Genomic DNA, 19,018 nt, shown 5'->3' on the forward strand with positions numbered 1-19,018 from the left:
CTGGTTACCTTATTGTCACACCCTAGTTTGTGTGCAGTAAACAATGGCAAATTATTTTATCAATTACCACCAATATCAATGTGTAAGAGGTTTTTCTTATCTCTTAAAATGTTTCTGCTATATTTCAGTAGAACGCTTACCTGACCAGATTTAACATCATTGTTTCAATGCTAGCTTGCCCCAGATGTTCAGAGCTGCCTTCGGTATGATTATCTAGCAAGTTCTTCATTATAGCTATGGTTTGTTCTACAAATTGAGTATTGGTATCAGTCAATAAAACCTATAGAAAGAATAAATATATTAAAGATTTGCCATCAATGCCCACAAGACAGACCCCCTAGAGAGATGAAACTGACTGATCTAAACACACAGAGTAAGTGCACCCACAAGCACAGAGCCAAACAAGCATACAGATATAAGAAGACACTCGTACCCATACACAAGGCACATATACCCTCAGGCACATGTACACACCAGAGTTCCTAAGAGGCAAGCTGACCCCTACATTGAGATGACTCTACTTTCTGCAATTTTTTGGAAATTTTTAAAAACTGTGAGAACCTAATTTAAATAATCTCAAAGAAAAAGGCTTATTTCAAACATGTCACTCTATTCATAGGGAAAGGTTAAAAATAAAAAAGAGAACACTTTACCTGTCCTTGGGAGTCAAAAAACTTGCTGATGGTATTCTTCAATTTGTTAAATAGCATTGGATACAGAGCAGGACTCAATTCTAGACCCACTAGATCCTTAACATTGGTCCGTATTTGAAGTCCCACTTTCTCATGGTTACACACCATTAAGGACAAGAGCCGATCCATAAATTTGCTGACAGGTGTATCGGCGTTTCCCTCTGAGGACATCACTGAAATCATGGAACCCTTACGTTCATTGACTGGACCCATGGGTGGGCTATAGGTTGCCAGGCCAGAATTGCTTCTCTGCTGGAGGCACACTCCCCCAAGGGCACAAAGGAAGCCAGTCATGTTGATCCATTCCTGTAGGGAGTCTGTGTCAGACAAATCTATGGATCCTCCTCCACTCACATGGGACATTCGCCTCTTAACAATGGTCTTGTGAAGGCTTTCAGCAGCCTAAACACAAAATTTTTGTGCAAAGCATGAATTAAACCTTAATTAGTTGAGACCTGACAAATTATTCTTCATCCAACATTTATTTCATGACAAAAGTACAAAAATGTAAAAAATACATTAAAATCAACCCCCAAAATTACCATATACATTTTTAAAGAGCCACTGATTTATTTTTATCATATACTAATATAATCACCTGAGTATCAAATGTCTTTCAAAAAGCTTTGATTTTACATGGATGAACCTTGGAAACATTATGCTAAGCGAAAGAAGCTAATCACAAAAGCCCGCATATTCTATAATTCCATTTACAGAAAATATCCAGAATAGGCAAATCTACAGAGACAGAAAGTAGATTCGTGGTTGCCTAGGGCTGGAGAAGTTGGAGGAAGAGAGGCAAGAAAACGGGTGGAGGGTGGTTAGAGGCAGAGATAGCTAAAGGGTACAGGGTTTTTTTCTCAATTGATGAAATTGTTCTAAAACTTGATTGTAGTGATGGTTGCAGAACTCTGTGAATATACTAAAAACAGTCACTGAATTGGATAATTTAAATGGGTGAATTGTATGGTATGTAATTATATATTATATTAAACCCCCCAAAAGCTTTCATTCTAGAGCTACATGTCCCCTCCAAATAAAGGTATTAGGTACATAATTTTGCTTCACAAAATGTAACTTTTTTCTTGTTGTAATTAAGCATGACCAAAAAAATGGGGGAATAACCAGTTTTTACAAATCACCTAATAATGAGAGCAATATGAACATTACAAATCAAGTACACACAAACACCAACTGATCATTAATTTCCAAAGTAACAGGTAATATAGTGAATAGTAATAGATGAATGAACTGTCCACATTTTAAAATTTCATTTACTCTATGGGCTCAATCTACTGCCTAAGACATTCCTTAATTAGAATACCTAACAAAATAGCAAAATGAATTGTTTCCATGTTAATTCTTCTCTACCTCTGTTGCTCCTTTTCTGAAAATTCTGTGAAACACCCTGATGAAGGGAGAAAGAGCAAGAAAAGGTAAAGAAATGGTCTCTGAAACAAACAGTCTCTAGCAATGCTGCCCAGTATTTCTGTGATGATGGGAACATTTTCTCTCTCTGCTGTTCAATAGAGTAAGTAACTGTCATATGTGGCTACTGGGTACTTGCAATGTGGCTACTCTATGATTGAGGAACTAAATTTTATTTAATTTTAATTATGTTAAAATTTAAGTTAAATCGTCACACATGCTAGTGGCTACCATATTACAAAGTACAGGTCTAGATAAACCACAATTAAATATCAGTCTTCAGCATCCATACAGCCAACAGACACATGAAAAAATGCTCGTCATCACTCGCCATCAGAGAAATGCAAATCAAAACCACAATGAGATACCATCTCACACCAGTTAGAATGGCAATCATTAAGAAGTCAGGAAACAATAGATGTTGGAGAGGATGTGGAGAAATAGGAACACTTTTACACTGTTGGTGGGATTGTAAACTAGTTCAACCATTATGGAAAACAGTATGGCGATTCCTCAAGGATCTAGAACTAGATGTACCATATGACCCAGCCATCCCACTACTGGGTATATACCCAAAGGATTATAAATTACTCTACTACAAAGACACATGCACACGTATGTTTATTGCGGCACTATTCACAATAGCAAAGACTTGGAATCAACCCAAATGTCCATCTGTGACAGACTGGATTAAGAAAATGTGGCACATATACACCATGGAATACTATGCAGCCATCAAAAAGGATGAGTTTGTGTCCTTTGTAGGGACATGGATGCAGCTGGAAACCATCATTCTTAGCAAACTATCACAAGAAGAGAAAACCAAACACCGCATGTTCTCACTCATAGGTGGGAACTGAACAATGAGATCACTTGGACTCGGGAAGGGGAACATCACACACTGGGGCCTATCATGGGGAGGGGGGAGGAGGGAGGGATTGCTTTGGGGAGTTATACATGATATAAACGTTATGCACATGTACCCTAGAACTTAAAGTATAATAAAAAATAAAAAAAAAAAAAAAAAAAAAAAAAAAAATATCAGTCTTCAGACAACTATATGCTTACTTTACTGAGTGACTCATGAAAGATTACCAAAGTGAAGTACATATATTTAGCAGATTAATAGACAAAAGTCAACTTTACAAACTTACCTGGCCATCTTCCATTTTGGCTTTTGGATAGTTAAGGATTAGTTTTGTTGCTTGTTCCCATTTTGCATGTGTATCTTCCCAAGCCTAAAATGAAGGCAGTTATCACTTGAAAGCAACTTTAAGTCTAGAGCTAAACATCCATGAGCAACAGCCAAGTTTCAAACTTGATGCATATTACTCAGATATTATGCTTGTAATATGCACATATCTTAGATTCACTTCAAAAGCTATTCCTGATCACACGTATGTAACAAGAGGCTTCCAAAATTGAGGGTGGGCACCTGGAAGGGGTGTTTCTGTTGCTAAGGGCATACCTCAGTGTTTCCTGCAGTGGGATGCTCAATGCGCCTCAGCAGTGCCATCACTCTTTTCTGAAGTGCTGCTCTTCCTAAGCAAATACAACAGCAAATCAAGTTACTGCACTTAGGGCCCTGCCTGTCAATGGAGAACCTGATAAGCCCCACCCAAAAGGCAGAGTAGGAAAAGCAGAGCAAATGCTTCAAATGATAAAGCCGAAAACTTCCTTTCACTAACCTCAGAGGAAAGGTACTTATCTTGGACTCTACAATGTCCACAGAATAAAATAACTATTCCCACCTATAATTTACTCAAAACATATGCCAATGTTCATAAAACTTCACTACCTACAACTTAGGCAGAGTAAATTACATAATCATAACTGATAGTAACATACACTGCCAATTATTTTTAAAATGTATAGCATATTAGCAACTCAGTAGGAGACTAACAATTTACTTCAAATGCTTTTTATTTTCATCTTACTTTGTTCAGAGAAGGATTTCAAGTAAGCTATTTGAATTTCCCCTGTAAACTTACAAAGTAGTGACCTTAAATACATTCTCACAATCAGATGCCATGTGCTTTGAGGCAGACTGAGTAAAAAAAACCACTATTCACATTTACCTGTTGACATCATATTGCTGACAGAGGCAAACTCCATGAATGTGTTATAGTTGGGCAAGAAGTTATGCACTGACACTTCATCCACCCCACACCGGATATCTGCTTCCTCACAGAGGTGGCGGAAACAGGACATGGCAACCAGAACAGCTTCAGTGTCAGGGTTCCACAGAAACATGTATAGGGCCACTTCTAGTTTGGTCTGGGCTTGTCGGCAAATCGGGGGGGTTCCGCTGCATCCTGCTGCACTATCCTGACAGTCAAGGGTGGAAGACATATATTTGCAACTTGGGTAATTTTATATATAAAACCCCACAACGCAATCAACTGTGTGTGTGTGTGTGTGTGTGTGTGTGTGTATCTCAGCATACAATACATCACAAGAGCTTTTTCCTTTAGTAATTATAGGAATTTTTCAAACCCCAAGATATCTTGTCCAAATGAGAAATGAGATTATGTCGACCAACATAATGCTACTATCTATTCAATTTCAAATAAAATAGGTATTATCCTAATCCAGATTCCAGATTCCAGATTCCAGAAATGTAAACTGATTCTAACATGGACAGGTAAAACACCATAACATAAATCTACTGCAGTAACAATATAATGTACTTCCCAGTCAATTAGAAATGACAAAAACAGAGGAAGTAACAGGAAATTCTATCTACTTGCTATAGGGAAGTAATAAAATAAGTACACTGCAGCACTCATTGAAACAAGGGCATAAACAAGAACCAAATATAGCTGTAGAGGATATACTTGATTCTGAATTACTTATTCCCCAAACATGAAATGGAGAAGATAATTGGTAAAAATAATGCAAATTCTACAAGTAAAACAGACAATAGTAAATACCATACTGCCTAGGTGTTTTTTTCCCTAACAAGGTTATGTTAAAAATTAGAGATGAAAAAAGTTTTGGTTTGGAAAATAAACTCTTCTGTAATGATCTGATATTTTCACTTGAAATATGATTTATATTTAAAAGAAATTATACACACAAACACAAATCACAGAAACACTTATCTTTAACATGAAGCAAAATACTTTGTTTTTATCCCTGTAAATCTGTACATTTGTTAGCTGGTACAAATCTATACTTCTGTTGTATGAATGGGTTTTTTATGGAGTGGAGGTTTATAACAATTATAATTATCAGATATAGCTTGTAAGTGTCAAGTGCTATTCACACATCCTTTTATTTACCCCTCTTTAACACCTCTGGGGCAGGAACTATTACTGTCCCCATTTTAAAGCTGAGGAACTGAGGAATAAGGATGTTAAGAACTTGCCCAAAGTTTCCCAAAGAGCAGTAATAGAACTAGATTCTAAGCAGTTTTTCACTATTACACTATATACCTAGATGAAATTTACCGAAGTTCATTCAGAAAATAAACAGAGCACATAAACTGATACAGGAAAAGTACAGAAGAAGCTGACCATAGAGGAGTTCCCTTTTCCCTTCCGGAGAGAGGCTCCAGGAGTACGTAGTAATTCTTCATGATCCATGGACATTTGACTAGTATTTCCACTAGAAGGAATATCACATCCTACCCCATAAAAAGGAGAAAGTGACAGGAACTTCTATCTGCCTGCTAGAAAAAAAGAAATAAATAAGCTTTAATGAAGCACTGACAACCAAGAGGAATAAACACTTATTTGAGTTGTCTTCCTGTTTGAGATTCTCCTAAAAAACCTCTCCTCTCAATGTCTATGCCCCAACTTGAAGGAGATTCACTAGAAACCCATTAGAACAAATAAGGTTTACTTAATGTCTTTAAAATTTCTTTCAGTTTCCCATTCTCTAAATCATCAGAAACAGTAGATTCTACAAATATAAATTAAGTCTCACATAAACATAAATAAAACATCAACAATGTAAAACTACTGTATGAAAACTGTAATTCCATCTCAACGACAAATATTTTTTTTCCGTAAGATTTTATACTATGCCATGTTGGGATAACCAGAAATTGACTCTTAAGTTTTTCTGGACCAGTAATTAACCCTGGTATATACACCAAGTATGTCACAAGAGTGACTGCGCCTACCAGGGCACTAGGAATTCATTACTGGATTCCTCATACTCGCATTCTGGAGATTACACCATAGGCAAGGGCATGAAAGTCTGAAGTCTAATCTCTTTCTGTATCTTTGGAATAATGCCAAATTCCACTACATTAACACATCAAATAAGCCATATGTGGATAAACCCACGTCACTATTAGTCTATTTCCGAAAAGAGGCAATTTATTAATAATAAGCTGTAAAACACTGAAAAGGATATGAGTTTCACACATTTAAGGTTTTTCACAGTTATGCTTCTAGTACCAGATAAAACCTCATTAAATCAAGTACTCTGAAAACTAGGCCATAACAGAATTCCTAAATTGATTAATTACGGAAACTATATTTTAAAAGAAATTTAAGGCTCTTCTCTATCCTCCACAACCTCACCATGTTTCAATAGTTCAGAATCAAAACATTTCACTCCACCGCAACGAAGAAGTCTCCTGATACTTTCAAGAAGTGAAACCCTTATTGGAGGAATAGAAATAAATCTAGATTGAGAACCCTCAACTGTTTCCCTTTTGGTTCTTGATAGATAATTCTCTGGACTAGTGTAGCCATGAGATCTAGGCCTTTACGATCTCTCAGAGCTATTATTCTAGAACTGGACAAAAACTAATTAAATCAAGTACTCCCAAATCTATGACATAATAGAATTCTTAAATTATAGAAGCTATATGTTAAAATAAATTTTATGTATGAATTATGTCTTATGTATGAACTTGAGAGTAGAGACAGAATATGCTCCTCACCAGCTACTTTAGTTATAGCAGCCCCCATTTTTCCTAGGCCTGCCCCATAGAGACCTATTTAACTCAACTAGAACTAGAATTCATCAACAGTGTGGTTGTAAGGCTAAAGCCTCAGAATAATTTTTAAAATGCTGATTTGCCAGCCATTGTCCTCTGCACATATATTTCCTTTTGAGAACATTGGGAAGAAGGAGCAGCTGAAATAGAACCTAATTTGGCTATAAAACACTTTCTTAATCTCTCACCATTACCATTCCAAATATTCTTCCATTTTTTAAATATGTCATTTTGCTTACCTTATTTTTAAGAAGAAATTTATTCCTGCAGATCAAAATTTCCCGCAACCACTTGAGAATTTCTGTGCTACTAAGCATTTGATGACTAGTTAATTTCTTGCAGATGTAAAAAAGCATTTGTGAGCTGCAGTAACATAAAGTTCATTGTTACTAGCATCATCAATAACCTAATGCAGATATAACCAGACATAAGAATGGCATTCTCTCATAACGAATACAAGTTTAGAGAAGCTTAGTTTCCCTTGTAGGGCTTTAGAGAAACAGTTATCAAAGTGTCAACAGCATTATAATCAAAGGAAGTATGTCCATAGGTTATAGAAAAAAGCAAGTATTTATTTATAAGCTCCCTATGTTTCATTAAATTCCCAGTGTTTCTATCCATGTAACTCATCCTTGCAGTGGACATAAGAAGAAACAATAAACCATATGCACAGCAGAGACTGCCTATAAACCCAGTGCTCCACAGTGGGGGTCTGCAAGCTACCATCCACAGACCAAATCCAGCCTATCACTTGCTATTGTATATAAAGTTTTAGTTAAACACAGCCATGCCCGTTAATTCACATGTCTGTGGCAACTTTCATGCTCCAAAGGCAGAACTGAATGGTTATGACAGAAACTGTATGACCCACAAAGCCTAAAATATTTATTATCTGGTCTTCTAGAGAAAAATTTTCTGATCCCTACTCCAGAGCTGCACTGTCTAACATGGTAGCCACTAGCCAGCCACACATGGCTATTGAGCACTTTAAGTGTGGCCTGTTCAAATTGAAATGTGCTGTAAGGATAAAAGACACACCAAAGTTTGAATACTTTATTAAAAAAAGAGAATGAAATGTCATTAAAAACTTTTATATTGATTACATGTTAAAATTATATTATAGATAATATACACTGGATTAAATAAAACATTATTACAATTAATTTTACCTGCTTCTTTTTACTCTTTAATGTAGTAAGTAAAAAAACTTTAACATATGGGGTTCTCATTATATTACTAGTGGAGAGCACTACTCTAGAGTAAGGTTTAATTCGGCTGCCAAGTAACAGAGCATACCCATTCTTATAAGATAATGGCAAATGTCAGGTTTACACATTTACATTTTCCTCAGTGTGGTGACTTCATGCTTATTAAAATGTAATGATTTATATAATCTAGGAAGTAGACCACAAAATTCTGTATATATTTTTTCTTCTAAGCAGGTGTCCATTATTAATTCATTCATTAAAAGCATTGGTATTACAGAAAGTTTACAAAAGATCATAGTTTAAAAAACTGAAAAAACAGTATTGTTACAAAATTTTATCATTCTAGGCTTATGACTATGAAAATCTATTAAAATACAGTAGTAACCACATTAAAATCTGAAAAAAGTAATGTATCAAACAACAGTACTTATGTTAGGGTGACAAAATTTAGCACTTTTCTTAAAATTTATTTTCTAAATTGCTATGATACTTTTCTTATAGTTAAAGCAAGAAATTCTAATAATTTGAAGTCAAATAAAATACAAAACCATAAAACCCAGTTTTACAATATAGTAAGTACTACAGAGTTAATATTTCAAGAGAAAAAATACAAAATAAAATTTAAAAATTGAATTTAAAAAATAGAAGTACATATACCTAATCTCCCAAAATGTTTCTACAGGAGCATCAGGATTCCACAAATCAATGCTATCTAACTGATGAAGAACCAGCAGAGCCTGAATTTTTTAAAAAAGAGAAAGACAAACAGAAGACTCACTCAAACATTTTTGGTAAACATAACATTGGAGTACTTATTTTATAAATGCTAAGAAATTGAGCTATTTCATTTGTAGTTTCAATATATAGGAAAAGGTTAAGAGAGAAAGTCTTGTGAACACAAACCTCTAGGGAATAATACAGGCAGAATGAAATAATTTTATTACCATCATCCTGACTCTAACTGGCATGCACATATAAAGCTAAATGATGAATTTGGAACAATATATAACTGTAAAAACTGCTTTAAGAAACAAACAAAATAATTTCAATAGATAGTAAAGAACTCTATGAAACAAAAAGTTAATCCCCAAGTAAGAAGGGCTTGCCAAAATTAATACACACAGCAAAAGATAAGTAAATATTGTCTCACTTGCCACAAAGTCATTTGTAACAGAAAAGAGAAATTATTTTTCAAACTCAAGAGAGAGGAAGCAAAATGGATTTTGTATTTCATAGCAGATTATCCATTCTAAAGCATTTCAATTGACCACAGAACTGAAACTGGAATCTGGCTCAGAGAACATTAACAGGAATTAAATAATTCACTTACAATATATAACATATGAATAGATTATTACATAAAACCATCAAAGATATAAAAAATAAAACACAAACTCTTCCTTCAAACGGATCCTATCTTAACTCCAATTCTACAATCCCAATTTACATTCCTCCTACACCCCTCCACCCCCAACCCAGCAGACACTGAAGCTCTGGACATTTCTTTCAGTCCTTGGTCAACATATCAACATATAAAGGCCAGACCCACATTATCTTATTTCAAACATTTTTATTGTAAGTACTTTGAGATATTTAATGAAAATTGCAATTAATTGTGAGAATCTTAAAAAGCTGTATAATTTATAGCTCTCATATCAAGGAAAAACAACACAAATTAAAATTCAATTTTGCTACTATTGTACAAAAACTTGGTACAATTTACTGTCAGTAGTTTTTTCAAGTGACAAATTCTCTATATTTTTGTTTGATAAAACTTTAAATATATATATATATTGAAAGAAAACGTGTTAGCCTTTTCCAGGCTTTAATTTTCTTTTCATGTTGCCTTCTTTTTTTGTATTTTCCATGTTTTAACAAAGCCATAAACACAGTATACTCAACTTGACATTTCATATTTTTCCATATTGCTGTGTGATCTATATGTTCTAATAAAAGTTTAACAGCTCACCAAGTTAAAATACCATTCTCATTATTGAATATTAGCCCATTCTCCTCCCAGTAAATAAAGCTCTAATATTCTCATATTATAATTAAGAGCAATAAGTACCTATGTGTGCAGCTTTTTCCTTTTGAGTTATATTCATAAGATTTTTAAAGTGCTAGAAATTGAATTATTTGTACAAAAAATGAAATGTTTGTATAGCTTCTGCCAAATAGCCTTCCAAAAAGACTACAAGAAATGTATCAATTTATGGTACCAATAGCAATGTACACAAATGGAACCAATGATTACATAATAAGTGCTAAAACATTTTTTATAAATAGTTTTACTGGGTACGAATAAACATTTTTATAGTATGTACATTAGGATGGCTATAATCAAAAAGGCACATTATAACAAGTATTAGCAAGGATGCAGAATATTAAAACCTTCATACCTTCTTATTGAGAATATAAAATGATACAGTTGCTTTAGAAAAAGAGTTTGACAGTTCCTCAAAAGTTCGAGTTACCACATGACTTAGCAGTTCCACTCCTATATACTTAAGAGATATGTCCACATACAGACTTTTACACAAATGTTCATAGCAGCATTATTCATAATAGCCAAAAAGTAGAAACACCAAACGTCCACCAACTGATAACTAGATGAACAAAACTGAGATCCATACAATGAAATATTTGGAAATAAAAAGGAAGAAAATAGTGATTCATACCACAACATAAATGAACCTTGAAAACATTGTCAAGGCAGCCAGACATAAAAGGCCACATATTCTATGATTCTATTTATATGAAATATCTAAAACAAGCAAAGCCACAGAGACAGAAAATAGATTAGTAGTTGGTAGGGAAAAGGGAATGGGGAGTCAAGTTTCTTTCTGGGGTGATAAAAATGTTATGGATTAGAGAGTAGTGATAGTTGCACAACTGTGTGAATAAGAACTACTTAAAATGTTCAACTTGAGGGTATGTGAATTATGTCTCAATTTAAAAATCAGTATTTTTAATATTTAGTAAAAATATTTTAAAAAATTTTAAAGTCAACTGCAATTAGAAAATCTCGAACTATTTTATTAAGCATCAGAATTTGTACAATGTTGTTATGTGATATAAAGCAAGTAAACCCCTTCTTTCTCCATGGAGTTTTATAAAACAATGTATAGACATAAACATACCATTTCCAGAAATGACATCTACCTATTACTGATAGAAACCATACACCAAAGGATCATGAATGTACATAGTTACAACCTTTCCTTCAAGAACCTGGAATTCATTTTCCCCTTACCTCCATTGCTTCCTGCGCAATCTCTGGCATGTGTGACTGAGGGACCAGTTGGACGAGCCCTGTAATTAACTCCGCTGTACTGCCTTGGGTTTCGGGCCCCTGTTTTCTTGGATTCTGCAAGGAGAAAAAGGAAACTTCAATTAAAAAAAATAAATCAAGAGAGATTAGAAGGAGGAAGAAATAGACAGTGACTGCTAAAGGGTACCAGGCTTCTTTTAGGGGTGATAACAATGTTCTAGAACTAGGCTGGGCATGGTGGTTCACGCCTGTAAGCCCAGCACTTTGGAAGGTCGTGGCAGGTGGATCACCTGAAGTCAAGTGTTTGAGACCAGCCTGACCAATATGGTGAAACCCTAACTCTACTAAAAATATAAAAATTTGCCAGGTGTGGTGGCATGCGCCTGTGGTCCCTGCTACTCGGAAGGCTGAGGCAGGAGAACTGCTTGAAACTGGGAGGCAGTGGTTGCAGTGAGCCGAGATTGCACCACTGCACTCCAGCCTGGGTGGCAGGGTGAGACTCTGTCTGAAGAAAAAAGAAAAAAAAATAGAAAGAAAAAGAAAAAAAATATTCTAGAATTACACAGTGGTAATGGTTGCAGAACCTTGTAAATATACTGAAAACAACTAAACTGTAAACTTTAAGATGGTGAATTTTATGGTATGTGGGTATGGTATTTTTATCTCAATAAAATACAAATTTTGTTAAAACAAAACTTCTTTTGTTAGGGATTCTTTTAATCCATGTCTATACTTGTTCATTAATGTGAACAATGTCCAGGGAAAATCCTAAGGAGAACAAAAACCACTAATCCCCATTGAAAATTACATCAATAATATGAGGAGTAATTTTTTTTCCAGTTTAACAATAGCAAACTGGCTTAAGAACGTATCTCTGGTTTGGAAGTTACTGGTTTTGAGCTTATACATGGTTGTGATCAAAGGCAAAGGACACACATGTTGGATAAGGATCACATGATTATCCTGTATAGCCCTCTTGTCCCATACAAAGGTCCTGCCCAAATCCACACAGCTGTTGACAAAGCAAAGGCTAGAATTCACATTGCCAGATACTCATACTTTGGTCCTTTTCATTGTGGAAAAATATAGTGTACTAAGCAAAGAAAATTAACCTTGTGTATAAATGCGAATGCCTACTTTTTTTTTTTTTAAACGGAGTGCAATGGCATGATCTCAGCTCACTGCAACCTCTGCCTCCTGGGTTCAACAGATTCTTCTGCCTCAGCCTCCCAAGTAGCTGGGATTACAGGTGTGTGTCACCTTGTCTGGCTAATTTTTGCATTATTATTAGAGACGGGGTTTACCATGTTGGCCAGACTGGTCTCAAACTCCTGATCTCAGGTGATCCACCTGCTTCGGCCTCCCAACATGCTGGGATTACAGGCGTGAGTGACCATGCCCTGCCAAATGCCTATCTATTTACAGACTAAAATGTTTCTCTTAACTTGGAAGTATATATTTGCGCTTCAGGAATATATGGTTCGGCCAGGCATGGTGGCTCACGCCTGTAATCCCAGCACTTTGGGAGGCCGAGGGAGGCGGATTGCTTGAGGTCAGGAGTTCGAGACAAGCCTGGCCAACATGGAGAAACCCCATCTCTCCCAAAACTACAAAAATTAGCCAGTGTGGTGGCAGATGCCTGTAATCTCAGCTACCGGGGAGGCTGAGGCAGGAGAATTACTTGAACCCAGAAGGCGGAGGTTGCAGTGAGCTGAGATCACACCACCACACTCCAGCCTGGGCAATACAGTGAGACTCTGTCTCAAAAAAAAGAAAAAAAAAAGAATATATGAAGCCAATGCAACTTGTGTCCCATATTTTATTTTGCTGACTATAGATTTTTCCCCATTATAATGACTAAGGTAAGCCCTCACTCCAATATATCTGTATTTCAAAACTGTTAGCTTATTTTCTGACATTCATATAAATTCATTTAAAATCAAATAATTTTTATTGAATGCCAAAGACACAACAATGAAAAACAGAAGATGTGTTTCCCATCCTCCATGAGCATGTAGTCTCATGGGGGAAGATATCATCAATAAAATAATCAGATCAACAAGTATAAAAATGCAAATCACATAAGAGCTATAAAGGTACATGCTGCTATGACAGCCTATAACATGGGAAAGTGTCCTAGTCAGGGAGGCTTCCTTAGTGCAGTGACAACAGCTTAGAATGAGTAGGAATTACTATGTGAAGAGTAGGCAGATTCTAGGCAGAGGGAAAGGCAAGTGCAAGGGAGGCATGAAGGCATGTGGTTAGAAAGATTGAAAGGAAGACCATCATGAATAGAGTAAAGGAAGACAAAAAATGTAATGCTACATGTGGAAGAAATGGCAGATGGGAGAAAGATTTTGCACGACCTTGCAAATCTATTTGGAGTTTGGTCTTCATAAGCAAAAGAAATTTCAACTAAAAGGTTTCAAGCTGATTGGGGGCATAATAAGATTTGCTTCTTAAAGAGATTGCCGTAACTTCAGTGTGGAGAAATGATCAGGGGGATCTAAGAAACGATGCAAGCTGAGTAATCAGGAGGCTTGAGAAATTGAGAGTACTAAAATAAGACAAAATCATATTACTTTAAAAATACCATGATTGAGACCATTTAATAATTATTCCTGCACTCTTCCTAAATTACTAAGACTCAGAATTTTTATGTAAAAGACAAAACGGTCAAATGTTTACAATGAATCTTCTATTTTAATGTACTCATTGTTACTTTGAGAAAACGTATTAACCACTAGATGGCAGCAAAGCAAATAATTTCCATTTTAAAAGATCCTTGGAAAACAGCAAGTAGAAAAGGCATTGGTGAGTTTGGTGCCTGCTTTGAAAGTGAATTATTGCCATGTAAACAGAGTGATGCTAGTATTATGTGACCTTCATGATGAAATAATGCCACAAACAGCTTGTGACACATAATAGAGGAATGAAGAGAAAGGGAATTTCATTATTTTTATAGAGTTTCACTGACAGGTTTTAAGGAATTTTTTCATGCCAAAGATCTGTTTATTCTAATTAGACTTTCAAATTTGAATGGATTTTTCAGGGTCAAAGTATCATAGGCCTTCTTTTAGAGTCACTGAGCCTTTGGGAATGTTTTTTCCTTCTTTCTTCTCTCCTCTCCACTCTCCAAGAAACATTACTTATAAATACACATTTTTTAAAAATTCATGAAGTTTCATAGAACTCTTGGAACCACAGGTATGTAGTTATAAACTCCTGTATTACAGTAATTTGAAAAACATGCCGCCGAAATCAAAAGCACCTTAACACTTTTTTAAAAGCCTGTTACTGAGCAAAGCGATAAGAAACTTTGCTTGATGCTGTTCTCCAGGGACTCAAGAAGCTCAACAAAGGTTCAACATGTCATCCTATGAAAGTCACAATATAGAACTATTACATTTGGCACATTAATAATATTAGTGTTAAACTGTATCTTATTAATAGCAATAATAGCTAACATTTATTCAGTGCTTATTATGTACCAGGCATTGTTCCTAAAAGCATTCTATGTACTATTTCAATTTTCTTAACAGTATCTCTGAGATAGGAACTATTATGATCCCAATATATCAGATGAGAAAACTAAGGCATAGAAAGATTAAATAGTCACCCAAATCATATAGCTAGTAAGTAGTCTCCAGCGTCCATGCTGTTAATCACTTCACTATGACTAATTTTTATTATTTTGCATTGTTCCTAATTACTCTGTGTACCAGAGTGATGTTCTCAGAAATTTAATACCATCTGAGGCAATAAGAGTAGTTATGACAATAACTGATTACTAGCCAGGTACGGTGGCTCATGCCTGTAATCACAGCACTTGGGGAGACTGAGGCTGGAGGATGGCTTGAGGCCAGGAGTTTGAAGTTGCAGTGAGCCATGACTGTGCCACTGTACTCTAGCCTGGCAAGCAGAGCGAGACCCTGTCTCAAAATAATAATAATAATAACAATAATTCAAGTACTAACCACACCCATTTTCACCTCATTCTCTTTCCAATACAGTATTTGTAGGCAGAGCCAATAACAGAAAGCTGATAACAGGAGGAAAGGGCGATAGAAAAGCTAAACTGGCAACAGCAACTGGAGATTTTTTAAACCAATGGTGTAGATGTAGACAGCACTGTGACTGATGGTCACTTCTATCCCCCATACCAGGATTATACCTGAATAATATATAACCTAGTAATAGGATGAGAACAGAGATCTCATCAAAGTACGTTAGTATAATGATAGGGAAATTAAGAAGAAAGAGAAATGTTAAGAAATGGTAAGGGCACTTAAGAATCTGATCTAATTATGTTAGCATTCATTATACATCAATTTTCTTAGCGATGTCTTAGTTTTCAGGTATGATCAGAAAGGATCAGTAAGTGCTCTTGAGCTAAAAATTATCCTCAAGGTCTTGGCATTTCAGCTAAACCAAATTAACTTAGTGTGATCATTTTGAGACATTTCATAAAAAAATACTTACACAAAGCAAGAGCTTTGGATCTGCATGAATTAGTTTCACCATGGACAAAAGAAGATACTTATAGCTTCTTGTCTCCAGGTCTGTAGGTTTTTCTTTAAATTTAAGGCTTGTTACTTTTTCTTTAAATGTAAGAGTCTAAAAACAAAACAAAAACATGGTATCAGACCTAAGACTCAGGATAATAGTTATCCAACTTTTTAAAATAAATTATTTAAAAACTTTGAAAAAAGCTATTTTTTATACTACCAAATGTGTGGTATAAGTAGAAACACTCAATAGTAAACATAAGATCAGTATCATTAAGCTTAACAAAACAATGAAAACTGTTTTTGCACCATTTATGTTATTTTTTAAATCAATCTAATAAAACAATGAAAATATATTACAATACTAAAAGCTTAATATCAGGTTGTAAAACACCTATGTGAAAAACTATTTTCCAAAATGTAAAAACATAAGGGAAAAAATATTTGGTCTAAAGTTCTCACAAATATAACTACTGGGTAATTCATTTAACAAACATTCCCCACACATATATACAAGTATTTCATAGACTCTACAACATTATCAATTGTAAGATGCATCATTATTTGATGTCCCAAAAGGAATGAAAAACTGCATTTTTTGAACATTATTTGATGTCCCAAAAGGAATGAAAAGGACAACATTTTAAATAAGATACACTCCCAATTTTAGAGAAGAATAAAAATAAGTGCTTCTTAGAATTAACGAAATATGTTATGTAGGCAATTTACTCTATATTTACTAGTCTAATTGTAAAATTTGCTTTTCCCTTTGATGGCACTCCACCTCTTTCAAGTTACAGAATGCATGCATTTTGCCTAAAGAACATTCACGAAACAGAAAGAACTCTGAGAAAGGTAAACTTACAGAAAATATGTTTCAATTATAGAGACATACGATGAACTAAAATAATTATAGATGTTTTTCAACCAAAAATCCAACAATTATATTCTAGAGCTAGTATCACCTCTCTATTATAAAACATTTCCTTCCTTTTTTCTTGAAATAACACAAAACTATCTGCTTTTGACATGAATGCCTTTATGTAAACATATATGTAACACAGAAATAATAGACTATGTACCAACTGTGGACCCATAATACAAATGTCCAAGTAAACAGGTTGTCTTTCAAAGTTAAGAAGCAGACATGCATATCTACAACACAAACGAACTATCCTCAATGTTTAAGTGAAATATGCATTTGTTATTACACCCAAGAACACCGAAGGGTTTTAGTCCTCAGGGGGGAAGACTAGCTATTTAATGCATACATTTATACTCAAGAATGTCACTACAGAAGACAGATAGCAAAACTTATAAATAGTTTGCTTTTATAACTGCCCCCTGACCCCAAAGCAAATGTTTCACTAAATGATTTAATAAATTCTGGTTTTACTGTTTGCTCTCTTTCAACTGTATTTTTCCCTCACTTTAAGTTGAGGTGTTTCACCTTAGATCAAGCTGAAACTTTGATCAAACAAATTATTTACTTTGATGTAACTAAGTGTAACTATCAAGCAGCTCTTCCCTGATGCAGCCATTACACAGGAACACAAGATCAGAGAACAATTAGCAGGTATCAGAATTTTTCCTTAGTTAAGAATCATTTCCAAAAAAACTAGAGTCATAGGCCACATAACATTTCAGTCAATGATAGACAATATGTAACACAACTAAAAAATTCCTGTCACTTAGTGATATAGCCATCATGATGTCCAAGCACAATGCATTACTTGTTTGTAGTGATGTTGGTGTAAACAAACCTTCACTTCTAGTCATATAAAAAAAGGACAGCACATACAGTTATGTGTAGTATACTATACTTGATGAGAATAAATAACTGTTACTGGTTTATATATTTATTATAATATACTTTATTTGAGACCAAGTCTCACTTTGTTGCCCAGGCTGGAGTTCAGTGGCGCAATCTCGGCTCACTGCAACCTCTGCCTCCCGGGTTCAGGCAATTCTCCTGCCTCAGCCTCCGGAGTAGCTGGGACTACAGGTGCACACCACCACGCCCAGCTGATTTTTTTGTATTTTTAGTAGAGAAGGGGATTTGCCATGTTGGCCAGGCTGGTCTCGACTCCTGACCTCAGGTGATCCACTCGCCTTGGCCTCCCAAAGTGCTGGGACTACAGGCATGTGCCACCAGGCCCAGCATACTATAGTATACTTTGTATTGTTATACTCCTACTTAAAGATAAAAAGTTAACTATGAAACACAGCCTCAGAAGGTCCTTCAGGAGGTATTCCAGAAGAAGGCATTGTTACCACAACAGATGACAGCTCCACATGTTATTTCCTAAAAACCTTCCAATGCGAGCAGATGTGGAGGTGGAAGACAGTAACACTGATGATCTTGACCCCATGTAGGCCTAGGCTAATGTGTATGTTTCTGTCTCAAATCTTAAAACAGTTTTCAAAACAAAAATTAAAACAGAACATTTTCAAATAGAAAAACTTACAGGATATAAAGAAAAATATTTTATACAGCTAGTTGTACAATGTGTTTTAAGCTAAGTGTTATTACAAGAGTCAAAATTTAAAAAATTAAAAGTTTACATTTTAAAAGCTATGGTAAAGTTAATTATCAAATAAAAATTTTTTTATAAATTTGATATAGCTTAAGTGTACAGTGATTATAAAGTCTACAGCATAGATCCTGAGTATGAGAAAAATGCAAAAGTATTAAAAGTAAAATAAATTTAAAAAAATTTTAGGTCTACAGTAGTGTACAGTAATGTCCTAGGCTTCACATTCACTCAACACTCACTCAGTGAGTCACCCACAGCAACTTCCAGTCCTGCAAACTCCATTTGTGGTAAGTGTCCTATACATTTTTTTTCTTTTATGCTGTGTTATTACTGCACCTTTTCTGTTTGAATAAACAAATACCTACCATTGTACTACAACTGCCTACAGTATTCAGTACAATAACATGCTGTTTAGCC

General features: G+C 35.1%; 1 protein-coding gene across 1 annotated transcript in view; it reads right to left on the bottom strand.

Annotated features, from left to right (window-relative positions):
* The window catches only part of NF1 (neurofibromin 1), a 294,673-nt gene that overhangs the window by 148,573 nt on the left and 127,082 nt on the right, over window positions 1-19,018 (bottom strand). Inside the window, 11 exon segments of the mRNA XM_033184286.1 lie at window positions 141-280; window positions 654-1,094; window positions 3,275-3,358; window positions 3,589-3,662; window positions 4,199-4,448; window positions 5,639-5,763; window positions 5,766-5,793; window positions 7,317-7,440; window positions 8,943-9,022; window positions 11,539-11,652; window positions 16,039-16,173. Coding sequence (XP_033040177.1) covers window positions 141-280; window positions 654-1,094; window positions 3,275-3,358; window positions 3,589-3,662; window positions 4,199-4,448; window positions 5,639-5,763; window positions 5,766-5,793; window positions 7,317-7,440; window positions 8,943-9,022; window positions 11,539-11,652; window positions 16,039-16,173 — 1,595 coding nt within the window.

The sequence above is a fragment of the Trachypithecus francoisi genome, unplaced genomic scaffold, assembly GCF_009764315.1.
Source record: "Trachypithecus francoisi isolate TF-2019V2 unplaced genomic scaffold, Tfra_2.0 Lachesis_group20, whole genome shotgun sequence".
Classification (NCBI taxonomy): Eukaryota; Metazoa; Chordata; class Mammalia; order Primates; family Cercopithecidae; genus Trachypithecus; species Trachypithecus francoisi.